This window comes from Rutidosis leptorrhynchoides, chromosome 2 (assembly GCF_046630445.1).
Source record: "Rutidosis leptorrhynchoides isolate AG116_Rl617_1_P2 chromosome 2, CSIRO_AGI_Rlap_v1, whole genome shotgun sequence".
NCBI lineage: Eukaryota > Viridiplantae > Streptophyta > Magnoliopsida > Asterales > Asteraceae > Rutidosis > Rutidosis leptorrhynchoides.
In genome coordinates, this window is record NC_092334.1 from 359526031 (window position 1) to 359550627 (window position 24597).

A 24597-nucleotide genomic window follows, 5' to 3' on the forward strand; every position below is an offset into this window, starting at 1 on the left:
AAATATATGTGAAATAACAACAAGACGGAATGAACAAATGATGTGCACCATTTATCCTTCAGCAAACAAACGCCAATATATTTGGAAATTTTGGTAAAAATTTAATCATTTTCACACAAATCACCCTCAATAATTTAAATTATTCCTGATTTCTTGCAAATGAGGGCATTGCAAGATCTTAAGTGTGGGAAGGGGTTAAATTCTTCTTTCGGATTTTAAAATTTTTTACTTTATACACTTAGTTACCATTAATAATACTAGTAAAGCAGTAGTTGTATTAGAATCTAGTGCTCTCTGATAATAAAGAACAGCCCTGGTCTTATATACTGACTACCCAATTCTAGTAAAATTTTTCAAAATTTTCAATTAAATGAACTCAAAATCATGTTTATACATATTTATGAACGATAAAACTAGGTTTTAACACCGAAATTATTGTTACCTCGGAAAGGACATAAATTGAGAAACAAACCAAAATGTTAAAATTCATTTAAAATGGAATAGAGGACGATAAAAAGGAAAATAAAAGCCAAGTGTGGGAAAATTTACCAAGATATCTTAAACATATGTCACATATATCTGTAACAAATAACTGAAAATACTTTTGCTTTGGACTAAACTAAACTGTTTTACCCGATGAAAGAAAAGAAGAGATGGATCTACACGATGAATCAATTCCATCATTAAAAGGAAGTAAAGTCTTCCGAAAAAGAAACGCGCTTCTTGATTTAGGTCATGAAGTTGTCGTCCAGGCCAGCTGTAGGTTGACGAAAAATCCAGAAAAGTCATCACTAAAATCAGCAGGAAATCCACGGACCTCAGCATTAAACAGGGTCGCCAAGTGGTCAGATTTATCCTAACCATGAGAAGGATTTATCTCGTACAATGGGGGGGCACCATGCAAATTAGTCGGATAAGACTAATGAATCAGATCCCCAGAAAGGATAATCTCCTTAAAGATTAAAAATCAGCTTTTAAGACTGATATTACTCAATCATAGAGATTGACCTTAAAGATTGAGAATTCAAACTCATGGAATTCAATGATATCTAAACTCGAGCTTGAACGAGAAAATATTTTGATCAAAATTACAAACCGATTTGTTTTCTGAAAACCCTATTTTCAATGCGTTCATTACCATTGAACGTAAAATCCTAGGAATTCAACTGGAATTCATTAGGTCACCTGAACCAAATCGGGTGTCAACCGTAAGAACGGTGGTTGCATAGTGGTCAAAGACAGGACCTTGTGCCATACCGAAAAATCATAAGGGTGAGCTTTACTATTGCTCCTACCAAGGATAGTAATTGCGTCCGACACGTTATAGACCATAATTAAAAGCATGTCAGGGGACATTGCCTTAACAGTTGCTTGTTCAACGCTTTCCTTTACAACCGGACGGTAGTTTACCGAAAGGTAATATATACGGGATAAGTAAACTGGACGTATTGCTTTCCAAATACAAGGTTAGCAAGTGGGTGACACAAAACCGCAAGTTTTGAGCTAAAATTTTCAAATCTGAAACCCACCAAACCCACAAAAATATTTTGCAAACACCGGTAAAGGGTTATTCCGGAAAACTTATCTAGGGTAAAAACTAGATTTAATTTTCAAAAGATCAAATGTTTTCATAAAGATCCAATTTCCTTAATGGATCTAAATTTTTATAGTCATGTGGAACTGTAAACCATATCGTTACTACCATTGTTTATACCGCCGTATAGAAATCACTGATGTACAAAGTGTGAAGAATAAAGAAGTGATTCTAGTATTTCAAGACGATATTGCTTGAGGACAAGCAACGCTCAAGTGTGGGAATATTTGATAATGCTAAAAACGAACATATATTTCATAGCATTATTCCTCAAGAAAGACAAGCTTTTTAGTTGCAATTGTTCTATTTACAAGTGATATTCGTTTAAATAATAAAAGGTGAAGACAAAAGACAGATTCGACGAATTGAAGACGCAAACGACCAAAAAGCTCAAAAGTACAAAAGACAATAAAAAAGGTTCCAATTATTGATAAGAAACGTCTCGAAATTACAAGAGTACAAGATTCAAAACGCAAAGTACAAGATATTAAATTGTACGCAAGGACGTTCAAAAATTTGGAACCGGGACCAGAGTCAACTCTCAACGCTCGACGCAACGGACTAAAAATTACAAGTCAACTATGCACATAAATATAATATAATATTTAAATAATTCTTATAATTATTTATATATTATAATAAATAATAAAAACCGTCGGCAAGAAAGACTCCAAACCAGAGTGAGCTGTAATTGCAAACTCCGTGACTCGCGGAGTTTGAAGGCCAAAAAGGCCGCGAGTCGTGGAGCCCCAAGTTTCAAAAATCCCTATAAAAGCAACCGAATTCTGATCGCAAAAATCATCTTTTTCTTCTTCTCATTCATACGTAAAATATATATATTTATAATTTATATTTTAATTTTAATTATAATTCTAATAATAAGGGTATGTTAGCGAATGTTGTAAGGGTGTAAGTCGAAATTCTGTCCGTGTAACGCTACGCTATTTTTAATCATTGTAAGTTATGTTCAACCTTTTTACATTAATGTCTCGTAGCTAAGTTATTATTATGCATATTTAAAACGAAGTAATCATGATGTTGGGCTAATTACTAAAGTTGGGTAATTGGACTTTGTACCATAATTGGGGTTTGGACAAAAGAACGACACTTGTGGAAATTAGACTATGAGCTATTAATGGGCTTTATATTTGTTTAACTAAATGATAGTTTGTTAATGTTAATATAAAGATTTACAATTGGGCGTCCCTATAAATTACCATATACACTCAATCGGACAAGATGGGCGGGGTATTTATATGTACGAATAATCGTTCATTTAACCGGACACGGGAATGGATTAATAGCTACTAGAATAATTAAAACAGGGGTGAAATTATGTACAAAGGACACTTGGTATAATTGATAACAAAATATTAAAACCTTGGGTTACACTCAGTCGACAACCTGGTGTAATTATTAAACAAAGTATTAAAATCTTGTTACAGTTTAAATCCCCAATTAGTTGGAATATTTAACTTCGGGTATAAGAATAATTTGACGAGGACACTCGCACTTTATATTTATGACTGATGGACTGTTATGGACAAAAACCAGACGGACATATTAAATAATCCAGGACAAAGGACAATTAACCCATGGGCATAAAACTAAAATCAACACGTCAAACATCATGATTACGGAAGTTTAAATAAGCATAATTCTTTTATTTCATATTTAATTTCCTTTATTTTATATTTAATTGCACTTCTAATTATCGCACTTTTATTTATTGTTATTTAATTGCACTTTTAATTATCGTCCTTTTTAATTATCGCAAGTTTATTTTATCGCACTTTTATTATTCGCAATTTCATTATCGTTATTTACTTTACGCTTAAAATTAAGTCTTGTATTTATTTATTATTTTACATTTGGTTTTAACTGCGACTAAAGTTTTAAAATCGACAAACCGGTCATTAAACGGTAAAAACCCCCCTTTATAATAATAATATTACTTATATATATGTTTGTATTTTTATAAAAGTAAACTAATATAGCGTTGAGCTTTGTTTAAAAAAGATTCCCTGTGGAACGAACCGGACTTACTAAAAACTACACTACTGTACGATTAGGTACACTGCCTATAAGTGTTGTAGCAAGGTTTAAGTATATCCATTCTATAAATAAATAAATATCTTGTGTAAAATTGTATCGTATTTAATAGTATTTCCTGCAAAAATTTAATAGTATTTTATACCACTCCGCTACCACATCATATATATATGTATATATTAAAAATATATCTAATACACATAACATAATGAAAATTAATATTTTTATACAACAAAATGAATAAATAACACATATACATATATACATTCAATATAAGAATAATACAACTAATAAAGTTATATATATATAAATTTGATCGATTACAACTATGTATATTAATAAATATACAAATGATATAGGTTCGTGAATCCAAGGCCAACCCTGCATTATTCGATATAGTCATATGTATTTTTACTACAAAATACATTAGGTGAGTTTCATTTGCCTTTTTACCCTTTATATTTTTGGGCTGAGAATACATGTGCTATTTTATCAATGGATTTTCTTTGTGTCATTAAATCTAGGACACAGCACCGAATCTAAGTCCATTCCTCTTTTGTCAAGCTCTTCTCAAACCGGTCGTCTCTTTAATTTTGATCAGTTGTGACAATCGATGGGTAGTGAATTGCACATCTCTGTTGCTACTTAGCTTGTTTCCCTATCCACAAGTCTTGATGTTGAATCTGAAGTTGCATCCAATTGATTTCTGCCTCCAATTCGATCAGTTCATCTTGCGTTTGTCTTGTTGGAATCCTTGACCAGCCTCACATGAACTCCCAATTGATGCATGCCCATCGAATTCTGTCAGCAACGACAGTTGGTTTCTCATGTTCAATCTGGAACAGCCTTCTATATTTATCCTTTGCACATCTCCAATTTGCTTGCGAAACGAATTAGTAAACGGAATGCTCAAGCTGTTAATGTTCAACCACGTGCCTCCTGACCTGCTGCTGCAGTTAAAAACACCACCCCACCCGCCCGAATTCACATAAAGACTCTTGATTAAACCTAGCTTATTTCATGTGAAATCCACCAAGAAAGTCAATTTGGGGCATACATCTCAAGCTTGATATAAATTTGGCGTAGAAAAACTTTTGTACTGATTTTGGGGCACATGGACTTATCCAGATACAATGACCAAGTATCTAACAAAAAAAGTTTGAAAGCAACAATGATCGGAAAAAATTGTTGGTAGTAAGCATCTTGTAATGAATAATTAAGAATGAAAAGAAGTAATTACCTATACACCCAGCACCAAAAACATCACCGGCATGATAAAGAAGGATCGGAACAAGCTGCATCGATCATTAAGAAGTTATAAGCATTTGAATAGAAGCATTGAAGCTACTTAACATGAGTCTTTATAGAAGAAGTCACAATTTAAACCCATTAACTGATTACTTACATTAATATACGCACTTGTAATTTAAGTAAAACAACAATAAATCATCATTATGAGGGTAAGCCAGTTGGCAATTTCAACCCGTTTACTTCTAACAAGTTAGATTGGGTGATAGCTAACCCGTTTACTTCTAGCCCGTTTACTTCAACACATAGAAGAGATGTGTTTGAGGTTGTCTTCGTTTAAGTGATCCACATTCCACATTATCAAGCTTCAATTCCTTTTTCATGCTTATTTTCTATGTTCAGCTCTATATATTCAACCATCAAAATTATTGCATAAGAATTAAATAATAATAAACCCTAAAACATTAAACACTAACAAAGAAGAAAAGTTTGAACTTTTGAATTTGTACACATAAAACATTACACAATATCTCAGTCGAATTTCCTCAAAATGACATAAATTAGATCATTATAATTGAAATTCAAAAAACCCAATTTGATAAAAACCCAGTTTAACTCAACATAGTGGATGTGTGCATATTGATAAAAACCCATTTTGACACTTTTTTATTCAAACGGGTCAAAAGTCCAAATAGTCATAAAATGACTTTTCATCATTTTGATTATAATTACACTATCTTTTCCACTTCCAACACTCTCACAATTCAACAAATTACTTATTTAAATAACATACGCTCAAATGGACTAAGTTCCACTGTATTGACCATATAACCAAACTAACCTTAAAACTTCAAAATACACTTTTGACACACTCTATATACATAGTATTCAGAGCTGGATTAAAAAAGAAAATAGTAGCTGAGATAACATTACAATGTAAAAGATCAGAATTGCTTCCAACAGCTATAAAAACATCTTTCACGCACTTACATTAAGTAACTTTTAAAACCTGCATCAACTCCAACTAATAAAATTAGGGTTCTAGTGCTGTTATATAGTATCCCATGTAATTTTTGGATAACATACTTTCATCTCTATATGGTACCCACAGTTTAAGTAATACTCCCAACGCTAACAGTTTCAATATAGTACCCATGATTCTTTATCACGACATCACCAGTTAGTAAATGCAAAATTAGAGATAAACCATTGTATATCTTTGTACATCATGTAAACGACTTTATGTCGCATAAAAAAATGAATCTTGTGTGGTGGGGTATTCTCTTCTGTGTGTGACGATTAGTTGAATATAACGGTACACAGATTATATTTAATGCAGAAAAACTAACCTTTTCTTCATCATGAGACTGACTTTCGTTGCTTACATATGATAGTTGATCGACATTCTGAAAAGTTGAAGCAATAGCAACATTCGTTGCTTGAATGTTTCGTGAGATGTAGTGCCCCCTATTAATCTTAAATTTCCTGAGCATTGTAACGATATTTTTGACTGAAAGAATGAGAATGTGTTAGATGAGACAATTAAATAAACTCAAAAAGTGTTACAAATTAGATTCATGCAGATCAAATACGAAAAAACAAAACGACACAAAAAACACCATGTCAGCTAACAATAAGCATTCTTTCAGCTCAAATATCATAAAGCAATACACAAAACTGGAGTGCAAAGATTCATTGACCTGGGCAACCATTAGTTTTTCCTCTTTTTAGGTGTCGCTTTATAAAATAGAATGCATTTACATTTGACCTTATGATGCTGTCATCAAAAGCATTTGAAACGTTTGAAAAATTAGTTTTAATAAAACACTAAACCGGCCGATTAAAAGCCTAAGATCTCTAACATTACTTACTGCTACATAGCATGAGTGGTCAACCACATGAAAAACAATACATCGTAGATAAATCTTGTTCCTGAGTTTGTTTTACTTGCTGCAACTAATTGGTGATCATCAATCATCAAAGAAACAACTTAATATTCCAGGATAAACAGAAAAAATATAGAACCTTAGAAATGGGAAAAAAAAAACAACAATTCAATAATAAAATAAATGTTTGATACGTAAGCAAGCAATAATCTTTCATCAGTTTGATTAACGACTTAGAAATCAGAAAACAATTACGCTAAGCAAAAAGGTTGATAAACCCTAATCGAGATAACAATAATCAGAAATCAAAATAACAATAATCCACATACCTGACCGAGATTGATAAAGCATTGACTTTTAAGCGATTTTAAACCCTAATTCATCATTGTTCCAATCATTTTTGTCATCGATCCATATGTAGAATTCATCATCGATCATTTTTGAAGGAAGTGAGAATCGAATAACCCAAGCAATGATCGTTTTTGTAATCGATTCATATGTAGAAGCCGTCATCATCGATCGTTTTTCACAGGTTAATCGGAGTTATTGATGTGTGCGAGGTGTAGTACGAAATACTATTATTTTTATTACAAAATACGATACAAATTACACAAGTTTTATTTATTTATTTATGGAATATACCTAAACCTTGCTACAACACTTATAGGCAGTGTACCTAATCGTAGAGTAGTATAGTTTTTAGTAAGTCTGGTTCATTCCATAGGGAGCTAGTGATTACGTACTATATTTTTAACAACTATATTTATATAAATAATATATATATATATATATATATATATATATATATATATATATATATATATATATATATATATATATATATATATATATACATGCATATATTATAAAAGGGGGTTTTTACCGTTTATTGACCGGTTTGTCAATTTTATATTTTAATCGTAAAGATAAATGACGATAATATAAATGACAGAATTTAAATTGAGATAAAGTAAATTGCAGTAATTAAAATGACAGTAAATAAAGGTACGATGAAATATGAAATAAAAGTATTATGCTTATTTAAACTTCCGTAATCATGATGTTTGACGTTTTAATTTTAATTAATTGTTACCCGGGTTAATTGTCCTTTGTCCTGGTTTATTTGATACCTATCTGGTTTTTGTCCATAATAGTCCATCGGTCATAATTATAAAATGCTCATCAAATTAACCTTATTCCCGAAGTCAAATATTCCAACTAATTAGGGATTTAGACTGTAACAAGGTTTTAATACTTTGTTAATAATTACACCAGGTTATCGACTGCGTGTAATTCAAGGTTTTAATACTTTGTTAACAATTACACCAATTATCCTTGTATGTAATCCACATCTGTTTTAATTAGTCCATGATATATTAATTTATCCACTTGGCCAAAATGAATAATCAATTACCCAATCCAATTGATTAATTAAATGATTGTAAACGATGTCGTATAAACATCACTAAATAGGACATTCGTAATCAATTTAATAATTATTAGATTAACTAATTTGAAGATAGGTTCGACAGATTCCAACGAATAGTCATTCAATTAGACAATACCCCCTACCTATTAATAGTCAATAGTCCAATGTTCACAAGTGTCGGTCTTTTGTCCAAACCCGAATTATGGTACAAAATCCAATAACCCCATCTTAATATTTAGCCCAACATCACGATTACTACGGCTCACATACGCATAATAATAACTTAGTTACGAGACATTAATTTAAAAAGGAAGAACATAGCTTACAGTGATGATTAATCGCGTAGCGTTACTCGGATAGAGTTTCGACTTAAAACCTATAAAATATTTCTTACAATAACCCAATTATTATTAATCTTAACTTAAACTTAATATTATAAATATAAATATAATTCTTTACAGAGGAAGAAAGAAAAATTGAGGTGTGTATAATTCGCAGAAAACTGGCCAATTTATAGGACCTGGCCACCTTTTCCCTGCCATGCGATCGCATGAGATTAAGGCAGCCAGGCCATGCGATCGCATGGCCAGCCTGGATCAGCACACTTGCTTTTGTTTTCTAGTTTGCCGACGTTTTATTTTAATATATAATATAATATATATAATTTTATATAATTATATATATATTATATTATATTCTTGTGCATAGTTGACTCATAATTTTTGGTCCGTTGTCTCGCGAGTTGATGCTCGGTTTATGTCTCGGTTCTGAATTTTCGAACGTCCTTTCGTACGCGGAGATATCTTGTACTTTTGCGTTCTGCGACTTGTACTCTTGTAATTTTTAGACGTTTCTCATCAATAAATTGAACCACTTGGATTGTATCTTGTACATTTGAGCTTTTTGGTCATTTGCGTCTTCAAATCGTCGTTTTCTTCTTTTGTCTTCGCACTTATTTATTTAAACGAATATTACATGAAAATAGAACAATTGCAACTAAAAGCTTTACATATTGGAAGGATATTGTGCCTAAATATATGTTCATTTGAAGCACTCTAAAATATCCCCACACTTGAACGTTGCTTGTCCTCAAGCATTACAGAATTTGAAATACAATCACACTTCACTCGAATCTCCTTTTTATACTCACACTTTATACATTAATGATTTTGATACAGCGGTATGAACAATGATAGTAACAATAGAACCATGGTTAAAGGTGGGTGTGCCATCCACAGTTGCCTCAGGTTTAGGTCAACGACACTTGCAATCAAATAGCCGATTTATTTTCGGTTTCCAAAGCAAAGTGCACATTTGAAAGGCGGTTTAAAGTCCTCACGTGACTATGAAAATTTAGATCCTTAAGAAAATTGGATCTTTATGAAAACATTTGATCTTTTGAAAATTTAAGCTAGATTTTACCCTAGATAAGTTTTCCGGAATAACCCTTCACCGGTGTTTGCAAAATGTTTTTGTGGGTTGCGTGGGTTTCATACTTTAAAATTTTAGCTCAAAACTTGCGATTTTGTGTCACCCACTTGCTAACCTTGTATTAGGAAAGCACACGTCCAGTATACTTGCTCCGTATATTACCTTTCAGTAAACTACCGTCCGGTTGTAAAGGAAAGCGTTGAACAAGCAACTGTTAAGGCAATGTCTAATGACATGCATATGATTATAGTCTATATCGTGTCGAATGCAATTACTATCCTTTGTAGGAGTAATAGTAAAGATCACCCTATAGTTTTTTGGTCTGGCACAAGGTCCTGTCTTCGACCATGCAATGCAACCACCGTTCTTACGGTTGACACCCGATTTGGTTCAGGTGACCTAATGAATTCTAGTGAATTCTTAGGATTTTACGTTCAATGGTAATGAACGCATTGAAAATAGGTTTTCAAAAAACAAATCGGTTTTAGTTTTGATCAAAATATTTTCTCGTTCAAGCTCGAGTTTAGATATCGTCGAATTCCATGAGTTTGTAATTCTCAATCTTTAAAGTCAATCTCAAGGATTGAGTAATATCAGGCTTAAAAGCTGATTTTTAATCTTTAAGGAGATTATCCTTTCTGGGGGTCTGATTCATTAGTCTTATCAAGCTAATTTGCACGACGCTCTCCCCATTTTACGAGACAGATCCTCTCATGGTTAGGATAAGTCTGACCACTTGGCGACCTTGTTTGATGCTGAGGTCCGTGGATTTCCTGCTGATTTTAGAGATGACTTTTCTAGATTTTTCGTCAACCTACAGCTGGTCTGGACGACAACTTCCTGACCTAAATCAAGAAGCGCGTGTCTTTTTCGGAAGACTTTACTTCCTTTTAATGATGGAATTGATTCATTGTGTAGATCCATCTTTCTTTCAAATATATTACAGTAAATCGGGTAAAGCTGATTAGTTTAGTCTAAAACAAAAGTACCTGCAATAATCTTGTACAAAATATGTGATATATGTTTTAAAGAACTTGGTAAATTATTCCCACACTTAGCTTTTTTTTTTAATTCTTTTCTTTGCCTTTTTATTCTCTTCTATTCCATTTTAAATGAATTCTAGCATTTTGGGTTGTTTCTCAATTTATGTCCTTTCTGAGGTAACAATAATTTCGGTATTATCACCTAGTTTTATCGTTTATAAATATGTATAAACATGATTTTGAATTGATTTCATTGAAATTTTTTCAAAATTTCACAAAATTTGGCAATTAAACTAAGTGTAAACCCGAGAGAATTTATAACCCTTCCCCACACTTGAGATCATACAATGTCCTTATTTGCATGAAATCAGACTATAATTATAAATTCATGAGGGTGATTAGTGTAGAAAAGTGATTAAAAATACCGAGTTTGTAAACATATTATTTTATATCACATTTGATATTTTGCGTCTTGTCGTCAAAATTAGTAGCTTTTGCTGAACTTTAATGCCAGTCTTTGAAAGTACGCTGTTTTACCCTGTTTTGTACATAAGATAAACTACAAGCATATATATAATATATATATTTTTTATAAAACCTTTATTTATTAAAACAATTTAAATGAATAAATTTTTTAAAATTTTGTTTCCTTTTACTTTAGGTAGTTTCGGTATCTTTACCTAGTCCGTCCCTCGATAAAATTTAAAATTTTTCATTTTTAAAGCGATTGTTTTAAAAGCAAAGATTTTTGGGTTTTTTAAATTTTTTTTTTGGCATACTTTATATCAATAATATTAAAAATAATGATAACAAAATTTTTCGCCCCGTCTTTGGGTAAAGCAATTTCGATTCTATGATCTAGTCTTTAACTCATGACGAATTTTAGAAATCATTTTTTTTAAACTTAATGAAATAAAGTAAATTTTGTTTTTAAATTCACACAAAACTTAAATTTAAAAAGCATATTAATTTCATACAAAACCTACAAAACAAAAATTCAGAATGGAGGGAGAAAACTAGTTCTTTAGTGTCTGCTAGTGGAAAAGACCAATCGGATTCCATTCTCAGAACTACACGAGAACAAAACAACTAACTATAGACAGTATTTTCTTTTTAGAACATTTGAATCTCCCCACACTTAGGTAGCTGTGGTGTCGAAATTGTGATTAACTTCATCGTCAATTTCTTTTGGACCATAATCAACTTGCATATCTGTGACTTTTGCTTTAAGCCATTGGTCGGATTCCTGTGTAATATCCAAAAATTCAACTAGTTTCGCCTTTTCTTTAGGCGATAGATTGGATACTAACCGGTTACATAACTTAAAGTTCCCCTTGGTTCTAGCATCACGAATCCGTTTAATAAGTTTCTTCATTGAACTGTTAATAACGGAGTCATTTAATTTCGTAACAACAACGGGGTTCTTTGTTATCAAGTTATCATTAGGTGTTACTTTATTTTCCCCACACTTAGGCGTTTTATTATTGTTAAGCACTACCGTTGGAGTTGGTAAAACAATATGGTTCTTACCAATCATTTTTGTTGGTTCAACGGTTTTGGTTGGTGGAGATTTAGCCTTTCGACTCACAAAGGTGACCGATTTGTCACTATCACTAAGTGTCATTCTACCCTCTCTTACATCAAATAACGCCCCGGTGGATGCTAAGAATGGTCGACCTAAAATTAGAGGAATGTTTGAGTCCTCTTCTATATCAATGACAATGAATTCGACTAGAAAGGTTAAATTACCTACTTGAACTGGTAGGTTGTCAGCAATTCCAACTGGGTGCTTAATGGTTTGATCAAAGAGTCGAACACTCATTTCCGTTGGACTTAACTCACCTACACCTAATCTCTTATATAATGAAAGAGGCATAACACTCACACTTGACCCTAAATCTGCTAGTGCATCATACATGACACAATCACTAAGTAAAAAAGGAACAATAAATTCACCCGGATCACCCAACTTGGGTGTAAGTTTTGGTGGAACTGTCTTCACCGGGTTTATCTTTACGGTTTTTGTTTCTTGTACTTTCTTATTCTTCTTCTTCTTTCCAGAGGTATCACAAACTTTATTACCTATTACTTGCTCATACTCAACTCCTTTTCTTGGAAACGGGATGGGTGGTCTGTAGGGTGCCACCACTGGTTTTACATACTCGGGTGGTGGTGGTGGTGTAACTTCTTCATTGTTACTCACATCTAAAACCTTCCCATCTTCTGGTGTTGGTTTTTTAGAATTTGTTGATACCATATTAACATTCTCATTCTGAGGATTTACTTCAGTATCACTCGGTAGTTTTCCTTGTTCCCTCTCACTCATCATGCAAGTAAGAGTACCTACATGTTTTTCTAGATTCAAAATGAAAGCTTGTTGAGTTCTTAATGACTGATCAAACCTCTCATTTGTTTGGGTTTGAGATGCAATAAATTGTGTTTGAGATTCCATTAGCTTTGCCATCATTTCTTCCAGATTTGGATTTTTCTCTTCAGTTTGTTGTGGTGGTTTATACAATCTAGGTCTTTGTTGATTGAAAGTGTTGTTTTGAGTTGGTTGGTTATTCGGACCTTGTTGGTTGTACGAGTTGTTGTTGGGTCCATTTGGATTGTAAACAATGTTTTGATTTCGATTAAAGTTTGGCCTTGGCGGTTGATAATTATTTTGATAATTATTTCCCGGCCTTTGGTTCATGTAGGAAACATTCTCACGTTGTTCCATTGTTTGCTCAATGTGACAATCTTTCGTTAAGTGTGGTCCACCGCATTGCTCACAACTGATTCGTATTGCGTGAATATCTTTAGTCATCTTTTCCATTCGTCAAAGCATCTATTTTTGCGGAAGCGGAATCAAATTCATGGCTAGAATCGGCTCTAGCCGCTTTAGATGAATGAAAGATATCTTTTTTCTGGTGCCACTCATGAGAGTGGGAAGCTGTATTATCAATTATCTTGTGAGCTTCGGTAGCAGTTTTCTTCATAATGGAACCACCAGCTGCTGTGTCGTTGTCTTTTCGTGTAGCAACATCGCATCCTTAGTAGAATATTTGCACTATTTGATAAGTGTCTAAACCGTGTTGAGGACATCCTCTCAACAATTTTCCAAATCTTGTCCGCGCCTCATATAATGTTTTATTTGGCTTTTGCGCGAATGTAACAATCTCTCCTTGAAGTCTTACGGCTTTAGATGCTGGGAAGAATCTTTTAAGAAAATTTTCAACTAAAACATCCCATGTGTCAATCGCCCCTTCAGGTAACGATTCTAACCAATCTTTGGCTTCTCCCTTTAAAGTCTAGGGAAACAACATGAGATAGATCTGTTCATCCTCAACTTCTCTGATTTTAAATAGAGTACAGATCCTATTAAAGGTTCGAAGATGTTCGTTTGGATCTTCTTTTGGCGTACCACTATATTGGCATTGATTAGTTACCATGTGTAGGATTTGTCCTTTGATTTCATAATCTAGCGCATTAATGTCTGGTCGCGTAATGGCATGTCCTTGGCCAGTGCGTGTAGCTCTCATTCGATCTTTCATACTTAGAGGTTCCGTTATTTCCATATTTGAAATTGTTGAATCCGAATTACTAGAGGATTCTGATTTAACAGTTTGTGGTTTAGGAGGAATGATTAGTGGTTCATGATTTTGGAATTGTCCTTGAATATCCTCCGGGTTCTCAATTGTGAAGTCGGGTTCAAAAAAATGGATTATCAGATTTTTGAATTGGAGTACTTGGTCGACTAGATGATGATTCTAAAGAAAAATCAACAGCGACAATATTGGCTAGATGTCTTGATCGAGTTACAGGTGGTGAACGTATGAAAGGTGGTGAACGTTTTGCTCGGTGCATTCACTGAATACCCTATTAGTTATAAAAATAAAAATTATATAAGTTATCAAATTAATAGACTTTTCTGATTTTGCCCATGTTTCGAATTGCCAATAGATGCAGCAGGTAGCCAGGACCCTTTAAATCGGAAGCCCACAACTCGCCACTAACAAATCCAACTATTACTACGACCAGAAAATTTGGATGTCTATCAATTTAATCGCTTAAAATAATTTTTCGTCGAAATTTAAAGAAAATAAAAAGTCTATGTCCTAAAAAACTAGAGCTTAGAAATGAGAAAGAAAAAGAGTGTGTCAAAAAACGTCGAAAAATAAAAGGTCAAAAAATAATAATAAGAAAGTAAAGCGTCGAAACTTAAAAGTTTAAAAACTAAATATTAAAAGTTGCGTCTAAAGGAATTAAAGTTTAAAAGGAATTCTATATCCAAAACGGCAATAACTTAATTAGGCACTAAAATCTATTAAATACTAAAGCGATAAGCGACGTCGTAAAATTCTAAAGCGCCTAAATCTTAATCTAAAGAAAAAGCACTTAAGGGATTTTACGGCAAAGCCTAAAAATATAGAAATATAAATTAACTACGGCAAAAACTAAGTTTAAAAATAATTACGAACGATAATTATAAACTACGTATTAAACGAATAAAGACGATATAAATATAAAAAGAAACTAAATTGATAAAAATACAAATTTTATAAAAATATTATTTTTATATTATTATTTTATAAAAGAATTATTTTATAAGACTAAATAAACTTAAATTACAAAATAACTTAAATTAAAACTAAAATTAATTAATAATTTAATTAAACCCTAATCTATAATTAATAATAATTAATAATTATTAATACAAACCCTAATTCGTACGACTAATGATCAGGACCTGTCACCTCAGCTCATGCGATCACATGAGTTGAGGGTAATTGTTGGTCCCTTAATAACAACAGGAGTATTGTAGAGGGGGGGTGAATACAATTCTTTTCTTAATTAACTAGTCAGTTAAACACGTTTAGTATTCTGTAGTAAATAAGATAGAGTCACAGGTAATTTTCAACTGTTATTCTTTATTGATTAAATCAGAAAGAATCACAACTATTCTTGGCGGAAATGATAGTTGGTTGATACAGATTACCTAGATTATAGCTAAGAGATAAACTAAAGCTATTACACGGTTTTGACTCTAACAGATAAACCCACACCACTAGTTTTTACAATAGTGGATACAACAATATATATAGTAGTTCTATTAACCGTGTAATTAATCTATTGTCCACTAGTACATTAGATGCCTTGTACTTGTGGGGACAATTGTGTCAGAAGGCGTGCTCTCCTTCTTTCCTCTTAGGTAGCTATTTGCTGGAACACACCAATTCGGTTTGGCACTACCATTTGATTTAAACAAATGGAATGTTGTGTTCCCTAGGTATGAATAAAGTATAACACATGTCTGCACATGCGTTCCACTTCTGCATTCCCACGTGATCTTGTAAGGTCACTTGTCAGCCGCCGACTCCTGTCCTTTTCTGCTCAACTTTGTCTTCGACTTCTGTTGAATAGTGCGTTGATGTAGACCACTCTGGGAAACTACCATGCTTGTAATGGAGCATGGCTGTCTTGTGTTGTATGCTAATATCCAGACTTACTGGTCCTTCATATGCTGAGTCACTTGATATTCTTGATTTGCTGGGTGCACATCCTGTGCTGATTCGAAGAATACATTTCTACCTTGTGCTGATAGACTAGGCAGCATACTAAACACTCGACACAGCTATATTAGCTGACTATACATAAACAAACGTGTGCTGGCTGCACATAACACTTTAGTGCAAATAAATATTGTTTTGTCATAATTAAATCCTTAACTATTTTGGGGACTCAACAGTAATAAATCCATGCGGTCGCATGGATGCAGATTCAGATTATAATACAGGTTCAAAAATTGCAGGTTCAACGTGTAAAAAAATTTTTTTTCTTTTTTTTTTCCCTGTTTTTAAAAATATAGAAAATATAATATAATTTAACTAAAACTTAAAAACAATAAATTACTTTTTAGTTTTTTTATAACTCTTAACAAAAGAAATAAAAAAAAAATACAAACTTTAAAATTTAAACACTTAAAAATATAGATATATATTTTTATGTTTTTATATTTTTAAACTTATATATATATTTTTTACAAAAATAGATTAAAAACTAATATATTTTTTTTCTTACAATATAGCGTTTCGCTTTCGGCGTGATGCTCCCCGGCAGTGGCGCCAAAAACTTGATGTGTGCGGGGTGTAGTACGAAATACTATTATTTTTATTACAAAATACGATACAAATTACACAAGTTTTATTTATTTATTTATGGAATATACCTAAACCTTGCTACAACACTTATAGGCAGTGTACCTAATCGTAGAGTAGTGTAGTTTTTAGTAAGTCCGGTTTGTTCCACAGGGAGCTAGTGATTACGTACTATATTTTTAACAACTATATTTATAACTATATTTATATAAATATATATAAATATATATATATATATATATATATATATATATATATATATATATATATATATATATATATATATATATATATATATATACATACATATATATATATATATATATATATATATACATATATATATGTGTGTGTGTGTGTGTGTGTGTGTATATATATATATATATACATATACATATAAGTGTTATTATTATAAAAGGGGGGGTTTTACCGTTTAATGACCGGTTTGTCGATTTTATATTTTAATCGTAAAGATAAATGACGATAATATAAATGACAGAATTTAAATTGCGATAAAGTAAATTGCAGTAATTAAAATGACAGTAAATAAAGGTACGATGAAATATGAAATAAAAGTATTATGCTTATTTAAAATTCCGTAATCATGATGTTTGACGTTTTGATTTTAATTAATTGTTACCCGGGTTAATTGTCCTTTGTCCTGGTTGATTTGATACCTATCTGGTTTTTGTCCATAATAGTCCATCGGTCATAATTATAAAATGCTCGTCAAATTAACCTTATTCCCGAAGTCAAATATTCCAACTAATTAGGGATTTAGAGTGTAACAAGGTTTTAATACTTTGTTAATAATTACACCAGGTTATCGACTGCATGTAATTCAAGGTTTTAATACTTTGTTAACAATTACACCAATTATCCTTGTATGTAATCCACCTCTGTTTTAATTATTCCATGATATATTAATTTATCCACTTGGCCAAAATGAATAATCAATTACCCAATCCAGTTGATTAATTAAATGATTGTAAACGATATCGTATAAACGTAACTAAATAGGACATTCGTAATCAATTTAATAATTATTAGATTAACTAATTTGAAGATAGGTTCGACAGATTCCAACGAATTGTCATTCAATTAGACAATACCCCCTACCTATTAATAGTCAATAGTCCAATGTTCACAAGTGTCGGTCTTTTGTCCAAACCCGAATTATGGTACAAAATCCAATAACTCCATCTTAATATTTAGCCCAACATCACGATTACTTCGGCTCAAATAAGCATAATAATAACTTAGTTACGAGACATTAATTTAAAAAGGAAGAACATAGCTTACAGTGATGATTAATCACGTAGTGTTACCCGGACAGAGTTTCGACTTAAAACCCGTAAAACATTTCTTACAATAACCCAATTATTATTAATCTTAACTTAAACTTAAACTTAATATTATAAATATAAATATAATTCTTTACAGAGGAAGAAAGAAAACTTGAGGTGTGTATAATTCGCAGAAAACTGGCCAATTTATAGGACCTGGCCACCTTTTCCCAGCCATGCGATCGCATGGGATTAAGGCAGCCAGGCCATGCGATCGCATGGCCAGCCTGGATCAGCACACTTGCTTTTGTTTTCTAGTTTGCCGACGTTTTATTTTAATATATAATATAATATATATAATTTTATATAATTATATATATATTATATTATATTCCTGTGCATAGTTGACTCGTAATTTTTGGTCCGTTGTCTCGCGCGTTGATGCTCGGTTTATGTCTCAGTTCCGGATTTTCGAACGTCCTTTCGTACGCGAAGATATCTTGTACTTTTGCGTTACGCGACTTGTACTCTTGTAATTTTTAGACGTTTCTCATCAATAAATTGAACCACTTGGATTGTATCTTGTACATTTGAGCTTTTTGGTTATTTGCGTCTTCAAATCGTCGTTTTCTTCTTTTGTCTTCGCACTTATTTATTTAAACGAATGTTACATAAAAATAGAACAATTGTAACTAAAAGCTTTACATATTGGAAGGATATTGTGCCTAAATATATTTTCATTTGGAGCACTATCAGTTATTATTCGCAGATTATGGTTTCCCTTAACAATCGATCATTTGATTGTTAAGGTGAACGTATAATTTGTGTAAGGAGAAGATCGTCAGAGATTTGAAAGAACAATAAGGTTTTCTGATTCAATGTCAGAGGTTAACTGAGTCGTACCTGTTGTAGATTAGAATTTAATATGAGGGTATTTTAGTCATTTAACAGGATGATTAGCTAATCTAATTTTTTTTGTTAGCAAATACCTCAAATGGATGGTTGTGATTAAAAGTTAGACTTGATCCTATGGTCATAAAGGGGTTAGGTTATTTAATTAAGAGAGATAATGGTTCTCTTTTAATGTTTAAAAGAGATTTCATTGTATGTAAATAAATAGAAGATCAGTGAGAGGACAGTTAATTGGTTTAATGTTATGTTCCAGAAACTTATATACTCGTAATTTGTTTGCTTCATTATTTTCCGAAAACAATATTCATAAACAATTTAGGGCTTCGGTAATTTCTCACCATTCCATAACAGCAAACCTGAACATACATAAAACATAACGCCGGCAACCCCATGATGGCGATGAAACTAGAATAATCGATAGGGAGATCGTCAGGATGAATCGGTTGAGGTTTGAGATGTATACTCCGTATATATTACTGTAATTTGTATGTACTTGCCGGATATAATGAGAGAAAGAAGGAATTGATTTTTGTAATTTAATTAGTTAAAGATTACGTCGATAGTCCGTGTGAATAATTTTAACGGATTCAGTTAGCAGTGAAGGATGTAATAGGGACTTTAAAATGCTTTTAAGGATTAAAAATGCAGACAATAAAACAAAGAAATGAAACGGATAAAAAGTGAAAAACACATTGTCAAAATAGTCAATTTTGTCTTCTTTTTTTTAAATACTGTATTAAAGAGACTTTACACGTGAATTTCAAGCCTAGTGAACTCTGCCACGTGGTGAATTCTAAATGGTGTTAATGAAGTGTATAACTTGCGGTAGATGAATTCTTCAAAACTTAAGCAATAGGTCGATATATTCCAAAACTTGGTCAATGGTGCTATGTAAATTGACTTGTGGACAATATCATGGGAAACTATAAATAGGGACAACTCTCACTAATAATTATAACAGAATATACATACAAATACGTTATATATTCGATCAGAAAGCAGAAAGGTACAACTCAAAAAGTTAAAGTTACAAACATCTTAAGCACCAGGTAATATCTCGCATTTTAAGGTACACATCCATTCCATTGGCTTGATTTGTATTATGCTGTGAAATACTTAACCATTGTAAATTGGAATTGTATTATACTCCATCAGTTTAAAAATAAAAAATCCACCTTGTTGATTTTGTTTGTTCTAAAAATTGTAAATTGTCCTTTAATGTAAAAAATAAAAAAAAAATAAAAAATAAAAAAAAAATAGAAAAAAATCATTAAAGTTCTAATTATGGAGTATGTATTTTTTTTATTATTGGATATATAGAGCCTTTAATATAACATGTAATTTATTAATTACTTTTTATAATAATTTATTTTAGTTAAAATAGCTCATTGAACTATGGACATAATAGAAAATTCGCAATTATATTTTAAACCTAAAAAAAAAAATCCGAAAATATTTTTGAGACTAGGGAGTAAATAGTTATCAATGTGATTGAGAACGATCTCTAAATATTGTTGATTCCGAAAGAACTTCCAACCAATATGAAAACACGGATTATATTTTTATAAGTATATTAGAAATATTTCAAGCCAACCATGCCTTCATAAAAATACTATAGCATATAATGTGTTTATAATCATTAATGAAACAGTGTGGAACCCTAATTCCCTAGTTTTTCGACCTAACTGAGAATCATTTTACTTTCTGTGAAGATTGAAGAAGTCAATTATCTATAGTTATGTAAGTGAGGGAGGTTATTATGAACTACATTGGTTCATTTGCTAGAAGCCATGACAATTCTGTTTTGTTTATGACTATATCTGAATGTACACTAAAGTGTTTTCAAATATAATAACTACGTACTACGTATATGATCTGATGCAACAGATCGAAAGATGGGGATGAGTTTGAGCAAGTTGTTTAGCCAGTTATTTGGAAAGACAGAGATGAGAATTTTGATGGTAGGTCTTGATGCTGCTGGTAAAACTACCATCTTATACAAGCTAAAGCTCGGAGAAATTGTGACAACAATCCCTACAATTGGTACGTCGTCATCGTTATATATAGAAGATGTATATCATATAATTTCATTAAGTGATGCATCTTGAAAAACACATATAGGAATGTTTTCCCATTTTATTAGCTTAATAGTTAGAAGGTTTCTAATACTAAAAGTTTGTTTTCAGGATTCAATGTTGAAGCTGTTGAATATAAAAATATCAGCTTCACTGTGTGGGATATTGGTGGCCAAGACAAGGTTTGTACTGTTATTATTTAGTTCCGTGTTAAATGGGATCGAACTATCAAATTTGTGTTTCTTGTGGTTTGACGTAAATTGTGTCTTTTTATTTTTGTTTGTTTCAAGATTCGTCCCTTGTGGAGGTTCTACTTTGCAAACACACAGGGGATCGTGTTTGTAGTGGATAGCAATGACAGGGACCGCGTAATTGAAGCAAGGGACGAGCTTTTTAAGCTTTTAAATGAGGTTTGCCATTCTCATTTACTTGCATATACTTGCAACTTATTTTCACTATCCTTTATATCATGGTTTCATCATGATGAAGTTGAACACAAAATTAATCCGATTTTTCGTATCCTTTAGAAAAGTCACTAGAACACCAAGTCTTAATTGTTTTTCTTCTTTTTTTCTTTTTTTATTTTTCGCCGCAAAAGGTTAATAACCCCCAACCCAGACCAGTCCACAATCGGCTGTCAATTTCATAATGTGAGGGGCAAGATGCCCCATCCATTAACAATTCGAACTATGTGTCATTGACGCTCCTTTAAAGAGCCATAGTTTATTGATTCGAACTATCAGTCAACTTAAAGTTACTTCGATTGTAATTACAGGATGAACTAAGAGACGCGGTTCTTCTGGTCTTGGCTAACAAACAAGATTTGCCAAACGCAATGAATGCTGCAGAATTAACTGATAAGCTCGGTCTGCATACTCTTCGTCAACGCCCTTGGTAAAGTGCCCTAAATTCTAAAAAACTTTTTGTTTGATTATTTGAAATGTTGTGGACACTTGAAGTATATTTAGAAGTTCTATTGACTTTTAAACTGTTTGACTCGGTTCATAATCATAATCACATATATTTGAACCATAACCCAAATATGACACATTTTTAAAATAACTTTGTGAATATATGTCTTGTTAACTAATTGGTATGTTAATGTTTAGGTACATTCAAAGCACATGTGCAACATCTGGTGAAGGGCTTTATGAAGGTCTAGAATGGCTCTCCAAAAACATTGTTAGCAAGGCAAGTTAACTTGAAGTGCTAAAAACATCTAGATTAGTAGCTTTTTTCTAGTTATGGACCGATGGATGGACGTATATACGTCAATTTTATTACTGTAATCTACTGATGTAAGCTTTGGTCCTTATGATATACCTTTTGTTGCAGGTATAAAAACGTACATCAGATGGGCACAAATGATTTCTTTGTGGTTCTCGTGTGGAAAATAATTAAGGATTCTTTATATATCCTTCAAATGCAGCTTGTACTATCGTGGTTTGGCTTAAACCAAAGTTTATAGGAAGATTGTGAATTGAAGGTTGATTTTATTTACGTACATTTGACTTTGATATTTATAATGACGTATTAATAAACTTATAATTATATATTGTTACTTCTTCCATCGTGATTTATTCTCCATTATCTCATTTTCAGGTGTTTTAAATAAATAGTTCACCTTCAAAAATAAATGACTAAAGTTCTTTTACTCAACACAACTATATAAAGTATATAATAATATTAGGTTTTGAACCCGTGCGTTGCACGACTGGTCAAAAATCTTTCAAAACTGATCTCTCTCTCACACACACACACACACACACACACACACACACACACACACACACACACACACACACACACACACACACATATATATATATATATATATATATATATATATATATATATATATAATGATTTTTTTCATTCTATAAGGAGCAATAGTGAATGATTATGATTTACTAAGAAAACACTATATGCATCTTTGTTAAAGTCACCTTAAAAAAAAATAGAACGGATGTCTAGATTAAATGATTTTGAAAGGTTTAAATGTTTAATAATGCGATAATCAATTCCGGTATTAACAAAAAAATATGTAATGGTTCTTATTTAACCTAGAAACAGAGATTTGATACTTTTTTTCTTTTTTTTCTTTTCATATATTGAATCGAAGACAAGCAAATTGTGTACCAATGTGTTTAGACATTAGAATGATTTCATTGTTTCCCAGTCGACATGCAATTGATGTAATATTTATAGATGAATCGCTACCTAAATTCACTATAAAGAGAAATAGTTTTTTTGACGATGATGTTAATCTACCCCGCAACTAAGAATTTTATTTATGATTTACTATTAGACTATTATATTAATATTAATAACTAGTTTAATACCCGCGAATTCGCGAGATTTTTAAAGGCATATCGAGATATCGATGTAAAACTAATTATTTAATGTTATATATTTGTTTGACAATCATTTCACATACAGAATAAAAAAAATAAAGTGTATTTATAGTGTATATACATGATCAAGCAATACACAATTGTTTTCTCGAAGCTAGCCGAAAGTCTTCTCGCACCATGACCCAAATCCATGCTTGTGACAATGTCTTACAATCACCACAATTGTATCGAAAGCGTTGCCAAAACAAAAACTACATAATATTTCATTTTAGTACTCAATGAAACCACTTCCCACAGTGACAATATTCTATAAGAGATTTTCACAAGAAGAAGAACCCATTGACAATTGTCTCTTGGCATGCATTACCAGCACAAACCTATTATAGCAAAAGAACACCGGTGATAATAGTAGTTAAGCTTAATCAGATCATAGATTATATATGAACTTTTCTAAATTTGGAACCAGCAGATCCAAAAGCACACTATTTTCTTAGGCAAGACTCATGCTTACAGAAAACATAATGCATATCACCCTGAATAAGTCACAATTACCTTTCATGGAAATTAACATAATTTAAGGTCAATAGGGAACTTCAACATGGTAAGTTTGATGTTGAAATATTAAGGTAAACTTACCTAGAGTCACATGCACATAAAGTGGTAATGTAGTATAGTTGCACCACACATGATTGAACATACTTCCCTTTCTTTGTAACTTGTGACACCCTATATGAAAGGACCCGTTCATATACATTATAAACGATTCACAATAGTTGATTTCATCGCGAGGTATTTGACCTCTATATGATACATTTTACAAACATTGCATTCATTTTTAAAAGACAACCTTTCATTACATCGAAAGTTGATATGCATGTATACCATTTCATAATATGCAACTTATAAATGACCTAATATGTCATTTACTTAATAATAATCTCTATTGAACTCAACGACTTGAATGCAATGTCTTTTGAAATATGCCATGAATGATTTCAAGTAATATCTTTAAAATGAGCAAATGTACAGCGGAAGATTTCCTTAATACCTGAGAATAAACATGCTTTAAAGTGTCAACCAAAAAGTTGGTGAGTTCATTAGTTTATCGTAATCAATCATTTCCATAATTTTAATAGACCACAAGATTTCCTTTATTCAATAATCATACACTCGCAAGTGTTTAAAAATCATTCATATGGATTGAACA

At 31.9% G+C, this 24597-nt stretch overlaps 1 protein-coding gene across 3 annotated transcripts; it reads left to right on the forward strand.

Annotated features, from left to right (window-relative positions):
* The first annotated feature begins 19939 nt into the window (after window positions 1-19939).
* LOC139891999 (ADP-ribosylation factor-like) lies at window positions 19940-22543 on the forward strand. 3 transcript variants are annotated; one of them, XM_071875031.1, is made up of 7 exons: window positions 19940-20010; window positions 20849-21004; window positions 21148-21218; window positions 21327-21446; window positions 21812-21930; window positions 22146-22227; window positions 22372-22543. In XM_071875031.1, exons 2-7 carry the CDS (start codon window positions 20857-20859, stop codon window positions 22375-22377), a joined length of 546 nt encoding a protein of 181 aa, XP_071731132.1. In that variant the 5' UTR covers window positions 19940-20010; window positions 20849-20856; the 3' UTR covers window positions 22378-22543. The 3 variants fall into 3 exon arrangements, with proteins under 3 accessions (XP_071731132.1, XP_071731130.1, XP_071731131.1); XM_071875029.1 differs by lacking the exon at window positions 22372-22543 and having other exon boundaries at window positions 22146-22236; XM_071875030.1 differs by lacking the exon at window positions 22372-22543 and having other exon boundaries at window positions 19969-20030; window positions 22146-22236.
* Window positions 22544-24597: the final 2054 nt, after the last annotated feature.